The 20126-nt window shown below is 38.6% G+C and overlaps 1 protein-coding gene and 1 long non-coding RNA gene across 2 annotated transcripts; one reads left to right on the forward strand and one right to left on the reverse strand.

The window, feature by feature from the left end:
- Positions 1-2917: 2917 nt before the first annotated feature.
- Positions 2918-15553, reverse strand: AREG (amphiregulin). Its single transcript, XM_008537844.2, has 7 exons — positions 15445-15553; positions 12719-12901; positions 11136-11366; positions 8043-8244; positions 7163-7318; positions 5035-5133; positions 2918-3170 (listed from the first exon to the last, which is right to left on the reverse strand). Exons 2-6 carry the CDS (start codon positions 12777-12779, stop codon positions 5040-5042), a joined length of 744 nt encoding a protein of 247 aa, XP_008536066.1. The 5' UTR covers positions 12780-12901; positions 15445-15553; the 3' UTR covers positions 2918-3170; positions 5035-5039.
- Positions 12853-19422, forward strand: LOC139082304 (uncharacterized). Its single transcript, XR_011538171.1, has 3 exons — positions 12853-13027; positions 14452-14977; positions 15398-19422. It is a non-coding gene; the product is annotated as an uncharacterized lncRNA (long non-coding RNA).
- Positions 19423-20126: the final 704 nt, after the last annotated feature.

A 20126-nucleotide genomic window follows, 5' to 3' on the forward strand; every position in this document is an offset into this window, starting at 1 on the left:
AAATGTTCCAGCTTTCTTACCCCTTGGGTGGGCTAACTCTGAAGTGTGTATTCTATACAGTGAGGGAGGGTATAGATTGGGAAGTTTTGTGAAGGCAGCACAGGAAGACAAAAAATGTCATCTTATCTAAGTCTTGAAGAAATAAACCAGCTATCTTATGAGTAGCAGTTTTAAACCATGCTAAACTGGTATGCGGATAGCATTCTCCAAACCAAAAACAAACACCTTGACTATAGGAGAAGTAGTAGAGAGAGGAGTTTACATGGATCAGCTCTGGAGCCAGAGAGCCTGACTCTGTCATTTACTAGCTGTGTGACGATGAAGAAGTTACTTAATCTCTCTGAGCCTTACTTTACTTATCTATAAAATATATTTACTTTCTAAGGAAGTTATGACCATTAGATGAATTACTATGTGTAAAGCCCTCAGAACAGTCTGTAGGATATCTGACCACTCAATAAGTTTAACATTATTATTGTTATTATAAAGGCAGTATTTTTATTTTCCTTCTACTCCACTCTGTTTAATAAACTTTTATCTTATTTTAAGGGCTAGAAAAGTACATGGGATAGCAGGTAAGTACCTAGAACCTTTGCAGTGGCTAGAGTAGCCTGGGTCCTCCCTCCAAGATTTGTCAATACAAATACATTTTCTTTGGACTCATTATAGCCTCCTTTGGTAATCTTGGGTACTTTTGTGGCTGCAGTTACCATGTATGTTTTGACAACTTCCCATCCATAATTCTTCCCCTCACTGAACTTCAGACTTGTATATCTAACTGCTTACTAGACATCTCCTGACATCTCATACTTGACAGACACAAAGCTGAATTCATCATCACACTTGCAGCCCTGGTCTTCGTCCCCTCCTATGCGCAATCTCAGTTGTGAGGTGAAGGCCACGGTTGATTCAGTTGACTAATTGACTAGACTGGTACTTATTTCCTCATAAATCCATAACAAATCAGAAAGGATGACTTTACAAAATAGAGAAAAGCCATTCTTCAGTCAAGGATAAATAAAAAGCCATGCTTCCCATCTAGAATATTCAACAAGGCAGTTTAAGTGATTCCCTACTTAAAATTATGATGTCACCATCCTCCTAGCCACCGAAGCAGGGAAGCCGAGGATCATCTTAGAGTTCTTCTCCTACTCACTCTCTCGTTACCCTCAGCCTTGTTTTTATAACAAATCACCTTGTTTTTGTATTTTTAATGTATAAAAATAGAATCTTTCAATACGTGTTGAGTTTTCTTGCCCTATTTTAACTTCCCGGCTTCAGGCGTTCTTCATTTCTCACTTGGAATATTTCAGCTGCTTCCAAGCCAACCTTCCGACCTTTGGCTTTGGCTTAAGGCCTTCCCTCACATGGTTGCCTGATGACCTCTTGGAATTGCAAATCTGATCAAGTTTCTACCCCTGATCAACTGGCTTGAATGGTTCCTCATGACCCAAATATGAGTTAAAGGTCCTATGTGACCCTGCCCTTACCACTCCATCTTCCTTTACAGCCTCTGTTGACTTCACACTTCCTCTTTCAGTAATATGGAACCATTATATGTATTTTCCCTTTCGGGTCATACTGTTTGATGACTTTGTAATTTTGCTTGTGCCTATAATGATCTTCTCTACATAACTCCTACTCATCCTTCTAGGATAATCTCAGGTAGCATCTCTCCAGGAAGTCCTCCCTGACTCATTAAGTCTGAGCTAGGTGAGCATGCCCTGGGCCCCCATGGATCCCTGGGACACACTTCATCCAGTTATTTACTGTTCTGTATTGACAAGACACACTCTCTCCCACCAACTAGGTAGTAAAGGTCTCAAAGTCAGGGCTTTTCTGTCTTGGACCGCTGGCATTATACTTGAGTCATCCACAATAAATGTTTAACAAATGAGGTTAAGGAAAATGTGTACTGTAGATGTTCAAGCAGAGGTAAATAAGAGGTTCTCAACACGGGCTGTATATAGGAAACGTCTAGGCATCTTTTAAAAGTACAGATGCCAGTGACACATCCCACTCCATTTAAATCAGGAGCTCTGGGAGAGGGCCTGGGCATTTAGACATTTAAAACTCAAGTGACAATGTGCAGGTGAGACTGGGAACCAATTGGTAGATGATCACTGGGCAAGGATTTGGTGAATGGTATGCTACAGAAGGATGGAAATGATGCTTCAGGCACCTTTCATTCATGAAATTCTATGAGACAGTTGCTGGAATTAGGCTTATTATTGGTCAATTTTGTCAAGATATTCCCTGCACATTATAAAGGTTGTTTTGTTTTGCATGTAGGTAACATACTTGTCGAGCCAGGAACCAGACTGTGATTCACCCCATTACATTAATGTTCTTCAAAGAGCACCCACCACAAATACACATACATTTATTTAAAATAATGTAAGAAAACAGTAGCAAGGGGAAGAATGAGAGGAATGGATTTTTAGATGCTTTGTACATTCATGTCATGATAATAGGGAACAAAGTCTCAAATCTAAATACTTCCTGGTCCTCTTGCAATGCCACTTTTGTAACATTCAAATCTATTCTTGTCTTCTTGTCTACAGTGATGATGGCGCTGGGCATCGGGATTTGCTTTCTTTTATAATATCTGTGTCTACTGTAACAGAGGCAATGCCACGTCTTGATTTTAGAAGCTTTTATAATTAACAGGACATGGTACAAGTTCTACATGGAATAAGAAAGGCTGGTTTGGGATATTAGTATTGTGGGAGGACTAAGTGACTCTAGTTTATAACTTCCCAATTAAACGTGCTTTCAAGAAAAGGAATAGGTTTCGAAAATCAACATAGAAACAGTGAAAAAGAAAAGGAACTCCTTTTTAAATGATCATCTAAGGGTTAGGAGAAAAATATTGTAGAGCTCTGTAGTCTCGAAAGTTATATTCAAACTCTCAATCTTTTTGATTAAAAAATTTTAATGAGCTGTAAAATAAATACACTTCCATTAAATATTAAATAAATTATTTACAACTTGAAAAAATACTTTTTATCTGCATGCCGCTTTATGTACAGAAATAAGACTTAGCATAAAAAGTGACAATTGAAAGTTTAAAACCATCAGAACAAAAAGGTTCTGTTTTCTTATGATCCACTGAAAAGAGGCACCAGCTCTTCATGGTTGTCACATGACAGTGACTCCGATCTGCCACCCTGTTAGAAAATACAACAAAGTGTCAGAGAGAAACTCAATTCCAACATCGCTTGAAGAAAATGTCAAAGAATAATCAGGAATCAAACTTTGTGTCAATTTTTTTCTAACATGTCTTATGAAAAATGCTAAGAGCTTTCAGAGACAAACTATCACTTTGACTTGAATCTCTCTTTCCTACCGGCTTTGGTTATATGCCAACTCAGGAGAAGAATGCTGATGCTCCAACCCATTTCATCAAATCTGCTTGATAAAGAAGCAACAACAGTCATGAGAAATAGTTTTCCTAACCAAATCTATGCAATGGACATAATTAAAATAAAGATTAAGTGGCTCGGTGCATTTATGATATACAGTTAATTTAGGGTAGTTAGTACCGAGGGCATAATAATAGTAGCTACTGGTTAATAGGCAGCCACTATGTGCCAGCACAGCATATTGCTTTTCCTAAAATCATCCCAGGACCTACTCTGAAAAATCTCAATTCTACTAAATAATCAAAAATCCACCCTTATTCATGTTGGTGGTCTTAGCTTCAGCACATTAAGTCAATACATGAACAAATTTTGATGCAATAAGTATTGAGCATAGCATTGGCATAGATAATTATCATTTCATGAGTTTGGGGCTTACTCTGTCGTAGGCTCAGCACATAAGACCTGCACTTAACCAATGCTAAACGTAGTGGTTCTCCAGGCATCTGAAGTGTCAATTTAAAATAGAAATACTGATTTAGTAGAGTTAGAATTTGGCTTAGGAATATGCATATTTAACAAGCATCTCAAGTAATTCTTGAACCACTGAAGGTAGAAAATCAATGACTTAAGGATGTGACATCTTTCCTGAATGTCCGAGGAAATGGAATTCCTTCTTCTGACCAACTTTGTATGTCCTTGATTTTCCTGCCTTTGGAAGTTTGCTTCCTTAGCTGTTCACTTTAGGTATCAAGGAAACATCACTCTACACACCTTCTTACCTTTTCCTAGAACATGTCAGCTCTCCCTTGTTATAAGATAATTAAAAATAAAAACTACACAATATACTCCTTCCAAGCTCTCTCTCAAATTTGTACCCCTTCTCCCTTCCTAGTTCCTTTCTTTAAAAGGATATTCAACCTGCTATCTCCATTTGCTCACATTTGTAGTTCAAGCATCCTGAATCTGGCTCCCCACCACGTGAGCTCAACCTATCATTTCAACCTTATCTCCCCCAACACCCGTCTGAACGAGGCCATTTTTCACAAGTTTCTAAAATGATCTAGTCCATCTCACAGTATTAATCTTCCTTTCCCTTCATAATTGCTTGTCTCAATCTCATCAGTCCTTTGAGGCTCACTTCCAATGCCAACCTAGATACACATCCTTTCCTGGTCCCTAAATGCATCCCCAATGGATTCTTTCCATCCTTCTTTGGAAAGAATCTCATATTCCACTGGTTCCTTTTTTATAACATGTATTTTGCTTCCCCTCATATTCTGGTTCCTTTCCCTATTTTCTGTCTACTAAACACTAAGTCCTTTGAGAAGAGGAGCTGTATCTCCCGCCTCCTTATAGCCCTTATAATACTGACCAAGGACACAGTCCTTTCTCAATATTGAACTCCACCTCATGCTCAAAGCATAAGACTTTAGTGGAGCCCATATTCATAGTGTATCCATAATGAAGAACACCGATTTCCTCATTTTTCTTGAGATAACAGATATTATATTTTTCAAAATTATAGGATATGATATAAAGATATCTTTTAAAACTCACATCCCACAACTGGAAGGATGTGCAACTAGGATATACAACTGTGTACGGGGGGTGGGGGGGGGGATTGGGGGAGATAAAGCAGAAAAAAAAACCCTCAAACCTGCAATATTACCTCAGTTATGCTATGGTATGTGCATTTCCATTTTCTTGTCGAAGTTTCTTTCGTTCTTCAGCTTCTCCCTCACAGTGCCTGAAGTATCGTTTTCGAAGCCTTTAGAGAACAAGATATTCCACTGTCATCAAAGTTGTATTCATCTTTATATTGACTGGAGTTTTCACAAGTAAAGGAATTATTTTCGTGAGTTCTTATAGCCCATTACACACTGTACTCTACACCAAACCAAAACTGAAACCCAGACAGAAGATATTACCAATGTTCTTTTGGGGGGATGTTTATAGTGACTTTATACAAACATATCTCCAGCGTTCTGAGATTTAAATAAATGTGCCTTGAGATGCAAACTTTCAGAAAGCACGGAACACCTCCACAAGCATTCTGTTTTGTTTTTCAGAACTTAGCACAGTTGCCATGCACAAGCAGACGAAGAAGTAGATAGTATAGTTTTACCACAGAAGGACTTTATGCTGGTACAAATTAATTTAAAAGATTAGAATTTTTTAAACAGGCTTACAAAACAAGTTGGGTTTTATTCATTTCTAAATATAATAAATACTTCCTTCCAGTTTTATTTATTGCTAATTTCTATTTTAAAAATCTTCAATGGTTTAAAAACGTCTTGGTGGTGTAGAAGTCATTTTACTTTTAGCAGCTCTTTCATCCATCTACCAAACTTTAATATTAAAATCAGAAAAACTTTAAGTGTGATGGCTGGGAAAAAAATTCACTTATGAAAAAACAGAAGTTGTGGCTTAGGATAGCGCTTGTGTTTCAAATACAAGGAGAATATGGGAGAAAAAAAGAAAAGTCATTGCTTAGTTTAAAGAGTACCAACATGACAATGTTTTTCCACACTTTTCCAAAGGATTATTAAATATTTCAAGTTGAATAATTACAAGTTTAAATAATTATTTCAAAACAGCTTCCCTAACTGGCAATTTTTTTCTTCTATCCTTCTATGTCAGATAATAATGGTTTGTTTGAGGGTATCGCTCCTGAACACATCTGCATATCTCACTTGAGGTACTAACAGATCAAAACAATTTCTAGGGTGTGCAAAACAAATTTAAAGCACACATCAAACTTTATGTGCATCATAAAACAGTTTTTTATGTGTCATTTTACCATTATCTGATCTGCATCTAAAATAATAGTAAACAATGGCAAAAGATAACCCCTTGTTTCCTGAATGGCAGGAGCAACAGATCATGGTCACGGTCCAGTTGTTAAAGTAATTGACCAAGACCTAAAATTAGAAGAATGAGTCTCTTGCTTTTCCCAAGCTCTAGTAGCACATGAGTCATTACAGAGCCATTCATGTCCTCCCCCAACTTCCTTAATTCACTGACTTCTGTTTGACAGACAATGCCATTTTGACATACCTACCAGTGCCTACAATCTGGAACAGTCTAGCCCTAACATTCATTGGTCATGAAGTGAAGTATGTGATCTGTTATTGTGAGCTCAGGGAAGATACTGAAGGAGTGAAACAGTAATAGAATTGTCCCTGCTTCCTACGCCATGCCATATGGAGGAAACGGTTTTTTTTCTTTATTAATTGGGTTCCCATATTGCATTTGACAATAACAAAACAGGCATAAGCTCTAAGGAAATTGGTACCAAGCTATGAAATTCCTAACTCAGAACTTTACATTCTAATAGGAACAAAAGACATCTTTTCTTGGCTCCTGGTTTGAAGCTGTTTGTGATTTTTAGCAGCAAAGCAGTATCTCTGACAACCTATGATGAACCAGGTCTTAATTAGCTTCTGGAAGGCTTGCTTCAGCTGAAGATATTCATAATAGATACCAACAGTCTGAGATTTGGAAGTGCCATGACATGAAATATGACATGAAACAAAACAATCAAGTTTTAAGTTCCAAAAATTTCTAGATTTTTCTATAAAAGGGCTTAAAATATTAAGTTTCAATGGCGGTCAAAGTCATATAAATTTTGACCATATTCTGTGATCTTTGTCAATGAAGGATAAAGATATAACCAAAGATCAGTTACCACCAATAGAATAATTCATCTAAAAGATGATAGCACAATGTGATAGAAATACTGAGAAAAACTGACCCGGTATTATTTTACTAGGAATTTTTAGGTTACGCATACTTACTGGATTGTAATAACAACAGCAAGAGCTGTGAAGCTCACGGCAGAGACAAAGGCAGCGATGGCCGCTAAAGCAATTTTTGATAAATTACTGTCAACCATGCTGTGAGTCTTCATGGACTTTTCCCCACACCGCTCACCAAAGTAATCCTGATGACACCTGTAAACGACCCACATTCAAAAGTATAATAACTGAAAGCATTCCTTATATTTTAGGTCTACTATTTAGGTCATAAACAGCCATTCAATTCTAACATCAAAAAAAAGGTCATGCCATCCATATATTTGTATTTCAAAATCATGAGACATGGAATGTATTCGAGCCAAAGATCTGTTAGTATAAGAACAAGTTGAGATTAGTTTGGGCGTGATATTCCAAGAAGACACGCCTTTTCATTCTTTGTGCTCCTATTATGACCAACTGATGAGTCCAGTGACTTGTTAGGCAGCCAACACATTCCACTATCATTTAATGTGCTATCAGCTTTTTTAGGGGAAAGGAGGATGAAACAACATTATGTGAAAAATATCCTTAAGTCCTTCTTAAAAAAGAGATTTTGTAAAATATATTTTGTACAATGATGGTTTACACCAGGGGTCAGGAAACTATAGCCACACGTCAAATTTGGCCATTTGTCAGGTTTCTTTACCATATGCAAGCCAAGAATGATTTTTACATTTTTACATGGTTACATTTTAATTGGTCTTATAAGTACATAAATAATGTTGACCCAGGAAGCCTAAAATATTTACTATCTGGTCCTTTAAGAAAAAGTTTACAGACCCTTGGTTTATATGTTGGAAAAATAAATGGTTTTCTGCAGCCAGGAGTTTTAGACATGGTGTTAGAAATATAGAATTCTATTTAATTTAGGAAAACTTACTGGCACGTTACTGCTTCCAGGTGCTCTATATATTTGCATTCTCCATGAATGCAGAAATTTTGGAATTCTGCATCACATGGATTTTTCTTCTTTTTGTTTCTTCTATTTTTTCCATTTTTGCCTCCCTTTTTCTTTCTTTTGGGTTTATCTGAAGTCTTTTCACTCTCTGTTTTGTTTTTCTTGGGCTTAACTACCTGTTCAACTAAAAAAAAAAAGAAAAACAAGACTCATTGACAACAGTCTCTCTTCATCTTGAATATCATTTCAGAGACATAAGAGAAAGAAGTCCCAGCAGTGGGAGCTCTTTGGGACAATGGCCATATTTGTCTCATTATTTAACACAATTCATGCACAATAATTGGGCAAACAGAATATCTGTATTGTGTAACACTTTAAAATCTGAACTCCTTTGTTATTTTATTAGCTTAGAAATATATTTTGAATTTACTTGTATCAGTATCCTTATTGATCAAAGGAGTTACCTGCCTAAGAAAATCCACAAAATATTTTAAACATTTCTTGAATTTCTAATACAAACCAAGTTCTTAATAATGAGCCTTAATTTAATTAAACCCAAATCACAGCAGAATGTGTTGTTACTGAGATGATGTCGATGAGGAAACTGAAGCTGAGTGAAGACAAGTAACTTGCCCTAGGACACACAGCTAGAAAGTGGCAGTGCTAGGGGGCACCGTCGCCTCTTATTCCCTCCCTATACTATGTTTTCTCTTGGGAAAGGTCAATGCCATTAAATAAAGTGGGACTTGGGTATTTTTGTTGATTTCATTTACTCATATTGTTTGCGCTGTCTATCATAATTGGGAATTAGCATGTACTACTTGAGGGTGGACAAAACTGAGAATTATACATTAGAGCTGATCAATGTTCTCCAGCTCCCAGATTACAACAGATTATAATTAATCAATACCTTCCAGGGGGCTCGCTTCTGTGGTCAATCTACTTGAAAAAACAGGAGTCCAGAGATATTTGTACTTGATGCTTCAGAGATTCATCTGAACTCTTCAGATCCACAGAAACATTTGTTCAGTGTTACAGTTACACGGGGTATAGTTTACCCAAATGCTAAATATAGGAAGGAGTTGTTTCCATGTTAGAGCCGCACATTTTTGTCATACTAATCCCCGAAGAGGTTTAACTGAATAAGCATTTAGCAAACAGAGCCCAGTGAAAAGAGGAAAATGCCATAATGTCTTAATACCAGTAGTCATAATGGTACTGCAGCACCCACTAAATCGAAAACATTAGAAACATAGGGAGGGATATCAAAGATAGAACTCTGTGATTAAGGAAATGACAAATAAATATCGGGAATATTTTAGCAGGTTATTATAATAACATTAATGATAGTCAAAATAGGAACAATGTCTAATAAGTGGTTATGCAACTTTTATATTGAAACTGTCCTCTAATGATAAAAAGGTACCACAAATTAGAGTAAGTCCTCTAACAGAAGCATTGTAAATGACTATTACTGCTCTTGATCAGATATATTACAAACTTTCGACACAGATGAATAGTCACTGTGCTGAAGTGCCACAATAGACATTAACCCCACAGGTTTTACAGCCTCTTAGAGGAATTCAGCCAACCCTATTTCACAAAGCAGTGCAATTTTAAGCACTAGCCATTTTCACCACTAACAATTTATTTGGCCTTTTCAAATGTTAACAACTTGAAACATCTTTAAGAGAAAAGTTTCTAGAATCTTGACAGTCTAATCTTACCCCTCTAAGAATAAGAATTATAAATGGACCCCTTCCCCCACCTTATTTAAAAGCACAAGTTCTGAAGCAAGGGAGTCAAGTGGAGTAAAGCTATTCCCACCTGCCAGCTAACCCAGTCACTGTCCCTGTGGTACCACCTGCACTCCCTTCACCAGTTCTGGGAGCCAGACAGAGGGAGAGGAGTCAGAGAAATGAAGGTCAGGAGAGAAAGGACTTTATGGCCTGCCTCCATAGTGGATACTCCTAGACTATTTAGCTCTGATTTACTGATGACCTCATCTGTCCTCAGACTCTAAAGTCATATGAGGGTAATGAACAATACTTACCTCTTACTTTGGTACCTTACTTTTAAGCAAACGCTCCTTTTCAAAGATCAGATAACAGCAAAAGAGAAGAAAAACTATGGGTCACTATTATTCACTGATTTTGTGTGTATGTGAGGAAGACTGGCCCTGAGCCAACATCAGTTGCCAACCTTCCTCTTTTTGCTCAAGGAAGATTATTGCTGAGCTAACACCTGTACCAATGTTCCTCTATTTCATGTGGGATGCCACCACAGCATGGCTTGACGACCAGTGTTGGTCCGCGCCTGGGATCTGAACCGGTGAACCTCAGGCCGCAGAAATGGAGTGTGGGAACTTAACCAGGCTGGCCCCTATGGGTCACTATTATTTAAATGACAAATGGAATTTGAGGTTAAATCATAATTTTTACAACACATATTTGGCCTTTAATATTCCCAGAAGATTGCATTAGTAGTAGTGGTAGCAGCACCAGTTTCTCAACACCCATTACTTAAGGGCTGAAGTCCAATTGCTCCCTTCCCATTACTTTTGTCTGTTCCCTTATTTGTGTTAAAATGCAAATATTTAGGAAGAATGGTCGTGGGCAGCAGATACAAAAGCTAAGACACAAAGTAGATAGGAAGACTGATGTCTACACCTGTCTTCCATGGGGGTCATGCGGCACAGTGGGAAGAAGCAGAGTATCTGGAATGAAACAGACTGGAGTTCTCATTCTGGCTCAACTGCTTCCCGGCTGTGGAACTTTGGGCAACACACTTAACCTTTTTGAACTTCAGTTATCACATCCGTAAAATGAAAATTCCTACTTTGTAAAGTTGTTGTGAAGTTTAGACTTAACAGACCTAAAACATTTGTTACAGCTCCAGACATATAGGACGTGCCCACATAGAGCTCTGTCCGTCTCAGTTCACAGCCTACCCAGGGGGTATGCAACACACAAGAAAGCCACCAGAAGATGCAGGGAATGGCTTTTCTTTTAAAGCAGCTTTGCTCAAACACACACACATCTTCTAGGCTACATTTTCACGTTTTCCTCTACTCACCTCTGATGGAATCGTCTACAATATAGCCGGATATTTGTGGTTCGTTGTCATACTCTTCTTCATAGTCATAGTCGAGACCCAAGGGCAGTTCGCTACTAGAAGGCATTTCACTCACAGGGGAGATCTCACTTCCTGAGGTCACCTCAAACCCATCAGCACTGTGGTCCCCAGAAAACGGTTCCTCTTTTCCAGAGTAGGTGTCATTGACATCCAATCCAGCAGCATAATGGGCTGTGGGAGGAAGAACAAGGGAAGAAAAGAAAAGGTAAAGCAGAGTGCCTTTCTCATCAGTCAGCTGAGTTCAGGAGAAATATTTACCTTCCTATATCAAAGCAGCTATTGCACATGTGCTATTGTTTCTGATTGAGTCACATATGAAAGCAACTCCACATTTTGCCAACAAGCAAACTCAGCTGTTCCAATTACAGAGCTTCTTTCATCAAGGTTTCCTTTTCCACACATAGTCTACATTAATTTCCACATCAAAAAAAAAAAAAATACTGCCGGGGCTGGCCCCTTGGCCGAGTGGTTAAGTTCGCGCACTCCGCTGCAGGCGGCCCAGTGTTTCGTTGGTTCGAATCCTGGGCGCGGACATGGCACTGCTCATCAGACCACGCTGAGGCAGCGTCCCACATGCCACAACTAGAAGGACCCACAACGAAGAATATACAACTATGTACCGGGGGGCTTTGGGGAGAAAAAAGGAAAAAGATAAAATCTTAAAAAAAAAAATACTGCCAAATAGGCAAATTAATCTAATTATTTAAGAGGAAATGTCTAAATATTCCCATCACTTCACAGACAAATGCATTCTTGTTTGCTAGAATGCTACCCGTCCCATTTCCATAGACAGGTTCTAGATATAAATATCAGATTTCCTTAACACATGCTCACATTTTTAAAAGATTAGAAATATAAAATGTAATATAAATGGTAGTTGATAATAACGATTCTTACTGCCATTGTGTCATTATTATTTTTCTGACATAGAGCAGAAACTGGGGACCAGGTAAGATTTGGGGCCCAGAGATTCAAGGCCCTGTTTTTTCTCTTAGGTTTCACTAAAACAGCCTCAGAGCGGGGCTTCTGACTTCTCCGTGGGACGCTGTGAGGACCCCTAGGAAGGTAAAGGTAAAATCACTAGGCAGAAGAGATGGAGAATTTGGACAGGAGGCTCAGCAGCCCCGGGTCCAGGACTTAACTCCTCTACTCTAGGATCTGCGGAAATCACGTCGCCTCTCTGGCTCTCGGTTTCTTTATCTGTAAAACGAAGGGTTTGGATCACCGCATCTCTAAGGTCTCCTTCAGGGGGGCTAAAGTAAAAGTACAGGGGTTCTCGGCCACCCTCTTCCTGACATGGAACGTCTGTGACACCTGCCGCTTTTCTCCTTCTTCCGGTGAGTAACCTTAGGTAGGAAGATACCCCGATCACCTCCCGCGGGACAGAGTTGGGGGTGCCAAAAGGCGGCTTTCGGTTTTTGGTTTTTGGGTGTTTTGGAGAAGCAGCAGTAAAATTCAAGAGGCGCCAGCTTCTGCCTGCCGTGGGAGAAGCGCCGGGCAGCTCAGAGCCGGGACGTCCTCACCTGAGCCGAGGATCAAGAGCGACAGCACCACCGGCGCCGGCGGCAGCAGCGGGGCTCTCATTGGTCCCTCGGCGGCGGCGTCGCGGTCTCTGGGGCAACTCGGCGGGAGCTGCGCGCTGGAGGGGGATGGGAGAGACGGAGACGGGGCTGGGCTGCGGTGCTCGCAGGCCCGGCCGGGCTCGGCTGGATGGGAGAGACAGAGACGGGGCTGGGCGGCGGTGCTCGCAGGCCCGGCCGGGCTCGGCGCGGGACTCAGCGCCCGGAGCTCGCCCCGGGACCTCTGGGCTCCGACTCGAGCGCAGGCACAAGGTGTGTGAACATCCCGGAGGCGCGGCGCGCACCTGCCGCTTTATAGCTGGGCGGGGGACCGCCACTGCCCGTGACGTCAAGGCCTGCGCGGTGGGTGGGGGCGGGCGGCCGCCCCAGAAGCGGTGCCTACCCCAAAACCACACACGGATGGCGGGCGCTCCACCTCCCTAGGGGACAGAACCGCTGGGAGGAAATGGAAATTAAACCCCTCGCTGCCAGCTGAAAAATCCCTGATCCAGAAGCGAGGGCGGGGGTGCAGTTGGGAAGCTCGTATCTGACGGTGAAAAGTCTCAATTTCTCCAACCATCTGAAAAACCTTCGTATACACTTTGGTAGATCTTAATATTATAACAGACAGGGATTCATTAGAAAAGTTCCATAGTAAGATGTAAAAGTACTCTAAGACCAAGAGTGACTTAAGAATGACAGCCAGATGTCTTTAACAAAGATAAATGAAGTTTATTATATGACTAGAGAGAGCGCCTCCTAATGAGGAGCTGGTTTATTCATGATGGGCAGTATCTCAACCAAGGGCTCTTTCCCACCCACCGCTGTGAAGTGGCCAGAATTTCAACCCACCTCACTTCCTATTTCTATATGTGGCCCAGGGTCCTCATCAAAATTAATGTTTATTGACCACTTATTATTGCCGAACTAGACGTTGAAAATATTACATACACCATGTCACTCAAAAACCTTGCTGGGGAAGCATCATTTTCTCTATTTTACAAGGAGGACAACTGGCAGCTTTACAAGGCAAGGACTTTACACAGCTGGTCATGGCAGAAGCCAGATGGATTTAAATTAATCTGACTCTAAAGTCTCTGTCCTCTCTGATAAAAGAATTTAGACTAAACTGATCTTTAAAAAGACAGTTTCTGGGGAGAACAAATACTTGCCTCCTAAAGGCATAATCCTTACCGGTAGCATATCGGCATTTGGATGAAAGGTGGTGCCCAAGCCTCTCAAATACCAAGATAAAAGGACCAGCTTCCAGGGCCTGTTTAGAACCTTGTAGAGCATTGAATCATGACAAGGAGTAGATAAAATGAAGGAAGGAAGGAAGGAAGGAGCTGCTTAATTTGACTTAACTTTGATATAGAGACAACTCTAGAACTGGATTTTTCTTAAGAGAAAAAAGCATTGTTCTAAGTGTTTTCTTGTCCTGAGGATACATATCTCTTCCCTGATTGTTCCAGTAAAACAGCCTTTTTAGGAATGTGAGTTAATGCATTTGCTGTAATTCTGGGAAATTTTTTTTAAAGCCGCTAACTTTTTAATGGCATATGGTAGTGAGTTGGCTAAATAATGCCATACATTTAGGAGGATGAAATAAACAGTTGTGAATCATGCCTTCTCTCCTGTTTGACATTTGTTGAGAGTAAACTTTGTGTAACCCACTTGTTTTATTTATTTTGCTGCAGGGGGACAGTAAAGAGGAAGATTAAACGATGACCAGCTCCTCTCTGCTCTCCAGAGCTCATTGTGGTGTGGTCCATTACACAGGAAAGTAATTCTGTTAGATCAGATAATAAGAAGGACTCTGAGTGCCGTGGAAGACAGGATGCTCTGTCATTTTGATTTTGCCTGTGGGTGTCATGGAAAGCTTTGTGGAAAGATGGAGAGGCGACTCAGTGGCGGTCCCAGCAGAAAGTTTAAATGAAAATAATACCTGACGACGAAGTGTTACCGAAAATGGAAAGTAAGACTAGAAAAATGGCACTGCCCTTGCAAGGTGAAGCCGGGTCCTGCATTGTCATCTTTTCTAGTGGATGAGGCAATTGTGATTCAGAAAGATTCAGAGCCTTGCCCACAGATTTCAAAAGATGATGGAGATTTCGTTTAGAGTTCAGGCTGTCAGCCTAAACGTTTGTACCTTTCTGCTCTCGTAGGTTTCAATTTTGTTCTAGTCCTGTTCTTCCCTTTCTCTTACTCTTTCTTCTTACTGAGGTGAGTACAAGTTGTTTATATCTGTTGTCAGAAATGTTTTGCTTTGTTTGAACTGAAAGTGGGCTCTTTACATTGGAAATTGCTTAGTCTCTTTCCCATTAGAAATGTAGAGGGTGGTCATTTGTGTTGGTGTGGAATATAACATAGCGTCATAGGGGCGGAATAGCTAGTGTTTAGTATAAGCTTTAGATTCAACCAATTGGGTTTTCATATACAAATTCTACCAGATACTAAGTTACATAATATTTAAAAGACTCAGATTCCTTATCTGAAAATAAGAATAAAGATACCTACTTGCTGTTAAGCAGATCAAATGAGAAAAGATAGATAAACAAGTAGCACAGATCCTAACATATGGTGAGTACTCAATAAATGGTAACTATTATTATTAACCTTGACATTACAATATTTACATTACAGTAATCACATTGAAGAACTAAGTGACTCTTAAAAATGGAGCTACTCACAGAGCAAGTGAAATAATCTCCTTCAATATTTTCAAGCCATGAACTTTGTACCTACTTCACATTAAGACTAACCATTTTGAACATTTTATGGTGCATCATAGGGCAACATGGGGCGTCATCACCATTGCATCACAATGGCAGCACCCCTTGATGACTCATGGCATTCTGGAATATACGCATGAGAAGGAAACCAACTCTGCGTAACTGTAGGATTCTTTACATGCTAAGCTGAGACAAGGAGGAACAATTTTAAGAAATCTAAGTAAGGAAGCAACTCTTGTTTATCCTGATAACTTGATGGTTTCCTCATCTAGTATGAGGTTAACGGCAACTCTAACGGCAAATGGCCCTAGCCAACCATTCATTTTGGTGTCTAGTATCTGGAGCATGATAAAATTTTATATGTATAGTGGAAGCAAACTTACTTTGAGTCAGCTAAAAGGTGTGCTATAGAACAAAAAGTATAATTCTGTGTTTGTTCGTATAATTGATCTTGAGTTTTTACAGCTAGTGCCAGGGTCTGAGTAAGTATTACACTATGGTCATTTTTATGAGTCAACACACAAACCCCCAAACTAAAATTAAGAAATTCTCTATAAGTAACATTTTCTATATTATTAACAAATGATTAGCTCCATTTAGATGTCTATAATTTTCTACTTTTCGCCTTTGAATGTATTCATGCTAAAGAATATACGATTTCCAGTTCCTTCAAAAAGAGGCCTTAAATGAACTTGCTTATTGGGTGCCTTGGCATACTAGTAAAATAAAATTATTTGCCCTTTATAGCCTTAACATGATGGCTTTTGTAGAACAAGAACTTAGCAGATGGGACTGAAGGCAGTGGATGATTTGCTACAATGGAAACTGAATGTCATATACAGTTAACTACATTTACACAAAAAACTGAATCCTCTAGGTCGTTCATTTACTCAGCCAATATATTTTGAGAACAAGATACTCTTCTAGGCACTGGGAATAGAACTTTGAATAGGTTGTAATGTCCTTGTTTTTAATGACCTTACTTTCTGTTAAGGGGGAACACATAATAAGGAAACAATACACAAAATAATTTTAGGTAGTGAGAAGTGCTAAAAGGGAAATAAAATGTGTGATATGGAAAATTTTGGATGGTGAAGGAAGATGATTAAAAAGAAATACAAGATAGACCCTATGCTTAAGTAGTTCATGGTTTCTTTCTAGAGGAAATGGATGGAAGGATAAAACAGAGAGGGTTATTCTATTGAACAATAACAGCAGTGTGGAAGAGCGGAGATAAGCACGGACAGGAATGAGAGTAGGATAGAGATAAGCATAGACAAAAAGAATGAGAGATGCTGAACAGACAGAGGCATTGAATTGTGCCTCAAAAATGTGGAGGATTTTAGGACATTGTAGAAGAATTCATTCTACTAATCATTTCTCAAACACTTGTCTTAGCACTGCTAGAAAAGAGCTCTCAGCTCTTAACTAAAGGTCAACTGATCAGAATCACCAGAGAACGTTTCCAAAATGTACACTCCAATCTCCCCTCTTGATTCAGGTTTGATGTGGGGTCCAGGCCTGTGTATTTTTTTTAAAGAACTTTCAAGAGTATTCTGATATGTGCCTCTCTCTGATTAAGACCTATTCCACTAGGGGATACGTGAGTGAAAACAATCAAGGTGCATTCAGAGAGATTGTAAACTGGTGGGGCTGTGCTTCATGTAGATGGACGTTTTGTTGGGAATGTGAAGGATGGAGAAATGAATTTCCACAGGAAGCATGTAAATAAGTGTAATGAAGACATTTATTTTACCTCTAAGAAACTCGTGTTACAAACTGATTCAAAGACTATCCCTTTAAATAGAAAACTACTTTAGTGTGAGAAAAATATGTCTGAATATATGAAAAAGAAAAAAATCCACTTTGCATGTACTTCTTCCGGAACCAATTTGGCACATAAATGGAATCATATCAACACCAAACTGTTGTGGCTGCTCAGTAACTCCATTCGGAATCTAAGATCAGAAAACAGGATGTCTGCAACCATGATACCATCAACCATCATAGGAAATGTGTCAAATTTTAGTGTGCTATTAATTCTTTATAAGTTTAGGATTTCAGGATAAGACTTGGCATTTTATTATTTCAGAAAAATAATGTATTGAAGTAAGGTGATTGAAGTAGTCAGAATCCTATGAAAGATTTTTGCAGACTATCAATTATAGTCATTAAATAATTATGTCCTTGATATTTTTATTATTTCCAAAAATCACTTTGTATGTACTTAACCTTTCTTTAATGTATTTCTACTTTCCTTATTTTCTTGCATTTTATTTTACAATTTATCACTCCAGTTATCACAACTTCAATATTGCGCGATGACCACTTTTTCATAGTTGCCAAAACCTTGCATTTGCCCTCTTGTTACCTAAAAGTTGACGGCATATGCATATCTCTAAGAATTAAATGATCCTATTATTAATGATCATATCTGATTTGTTTCTATAATGAGTTTAGGCAGTCTCTTAAACATTCATGCACTTTTAGCAAAGCGAGGCTACATTGTACATAGATTTTGTTGTATTTTCCCATGAACATGACGGGCTTTTGTTTCTGAGTTCAATGAGAATAGCAGTTTTTAAATATAGGTGAATAAATTACTAATTTGTTGAGTAGACCACTCCTGTACAGTCTATCCTAGGCAGAGATAGGTTAAATCACAAAGAAACTGGCCTTTGTATGTCATACTTCCCAAAACTTTCTGAATGTGTGTGCTAAAATTATGTGGCCAGAATAAGAAAAAGTATTTATAACTTAATATGGAAAATACAGGCACGTCTAGAACTCATAGAAAAAGAAGAGTTGAAAATATAGTTATAAATTTTATAAACATCGTGTGTCCCTCGGTATTTTTCCTGAAATCAATATTTTTGTCTTATATCTGGATTTATGTACTCCCAAATGATCTTGCTATTTGCAGATGTAATTTCACTCCTAGATTTCTTTCCTTCCATAGGAATTCCAAAAATCATTAGTTTTGGTCTCTTCTCAAGTTAGCAAACATTCCAACAGGATTCTTTAATGTCGAATTGCCAGATAACTTTGTGATTCTCAAGCGCTATCTTGTGTGACTATAAAGAAATATTTGGCTTTGCAGCAGTATAACTGGCCGGAACTAATTCTAGTATAATGGTGGGAGAGGGCTACTTACATGATAGGAAAAAATTTTAAAGAATGTTTTAAGGAAATACAAGTTTGGTCAAATGTTCCCATCTGAAAAACAATATTTACTAAAATTCTTACATTTATTGAAATAGAAAAAAATAGAAACTTTGGAAATATGTTTTACCTAAAATTACATCTTTGGGAAAATTCGTGCAGTTTGCACTTTTAAAAGTTATTTTAACTGCCAGATAGCTAAGGATATAATGACTTCTAAAAATTCCATGTTAAATTTTGTTTCTAAATTTGCCTAATTTGGAGATTTGAAGATATGCCTATACTAATTTATAAAATATGCTTCATTTTTTATTTTCCTGACAACAATATTTCAATCTGGACAAAATGATTAGTTACAATTGGATTTTCCTGGGAAAAACTAAAAGTGTATCTTCATTTCTGCATTTATAGATTTTGGGGGCTAATACACACACACACGAGGAAAGAAAAAAGAATAATAGTATAAGAGCAAGTCTACATTTTTAAAGAATCTGTTATTTTAAAGAGTAAGACAAGAAAGTTATATGGTCATATATTTATTAATATTTTTTGAATGTCTGAAACCTGTTATGTAAAAAATTAACAAAACTATGTACAGTATGAAACTTTTAATACTGTATTTACAAACACTTATGTACATATTATATATAAATATGTATTTATAGATATGCATGCATAGAAGCATTCTGAAAAGATATGTTAAAAATGTTAAAAATGTTTATCTTTGGTTGAGGAATTGCTTATCTGTATGTCCTAATATATGAACAAAAATCATGTATTACTTCTCTTTTTTTTAACTTAAAAGCCTCAATCCAGACAAGAGGATGATTTCCCAACAAACTGATTTAACATGATTTCTGTAATCAGTCACATCCGTTTTTCCAAAAGAGGATGTCAGTTGTGAAAGAAAATGATCATGTGAGCCGTCTGCTTTTCCCCACCCTTATTTACCCTTGTACACTTGCTCCCACATCTGTGCTGTCCTTTGCTGTGTGGTATGTCCAGGGAGGAGAGTGAGGTGGTTAAGGCTGTAGCATCTGAGTTTGAGACTCCTGGATTTTAGTACAGCTCTTCCCCTTACCAACCGGGGCCAGTTATGTAAATACTTTGTGGCTCTAGTTTTCTTTATTTTTTTAATATTTTTTTTTCTGCTTTATCTCCCCCAAACTCCCCCATACACAGCTGTACATCTTAGTTGCAGGTCCCTCTAGTTGTGGGATGTGGGACGCCGCCTCAACGTGGCCTGATGAGTGGTGCCATGTCCATGCCCAGGATCCGAACCCTGGGCTGCCGCAGCGGAGCGAGTGAACTTAACCACTCAGCCACAGAGCCGGCCCCCTCTAGTTTTCTTATGTTTAGAAAGGAGATGATAATAATAACAATACCTAAATCATAGGGCTCTTGTGAGGTTTAATTGCAATAATACATGTGAAACACTTGCAACAGTATCTGACCTTTCATAATCACTAAAATCTCTA

This window comes from Equus przewalskii, chromosome 3 (genome assembly GCF_037783145.1).
Source record: "Equus przewalskii isolate Varuska chromosome 3, EquPr2, whole genome shotgun sequence".
Classification (NCBI taxonomy): domain Eukaryota; kingdom Metazoa; phylum Chordata; class Mammalia; order Perissodactyla; family Equidae; genus Equus; species Equus przewalskii.

Bases quoted from the DNA above. Each gene is read 5' to 3' on its own strand.
- AREG (XM_008537844.2), bottom strand. From the start codon at position 12,779: ATGAGAGCCCCGCTGCTGCCGCCGGCGCCGGTGGTGCTGTCGCTCTTG. The intron at 11,367-12,718 runs GTGAGGACGTCC...TTCCTCCCACAG, and splicing joins GCTCTTGATCCTCGGCTCAG to CCCATTATGCTGCTGGATTG. The intron at 8,245-11,135 runs GTGAGTAGAGGA...TTTTTTTTTTAG, and splicing joins TGTAGACGATTCCATCAGAG to TTGAACAGGTAGTTAAGCCC.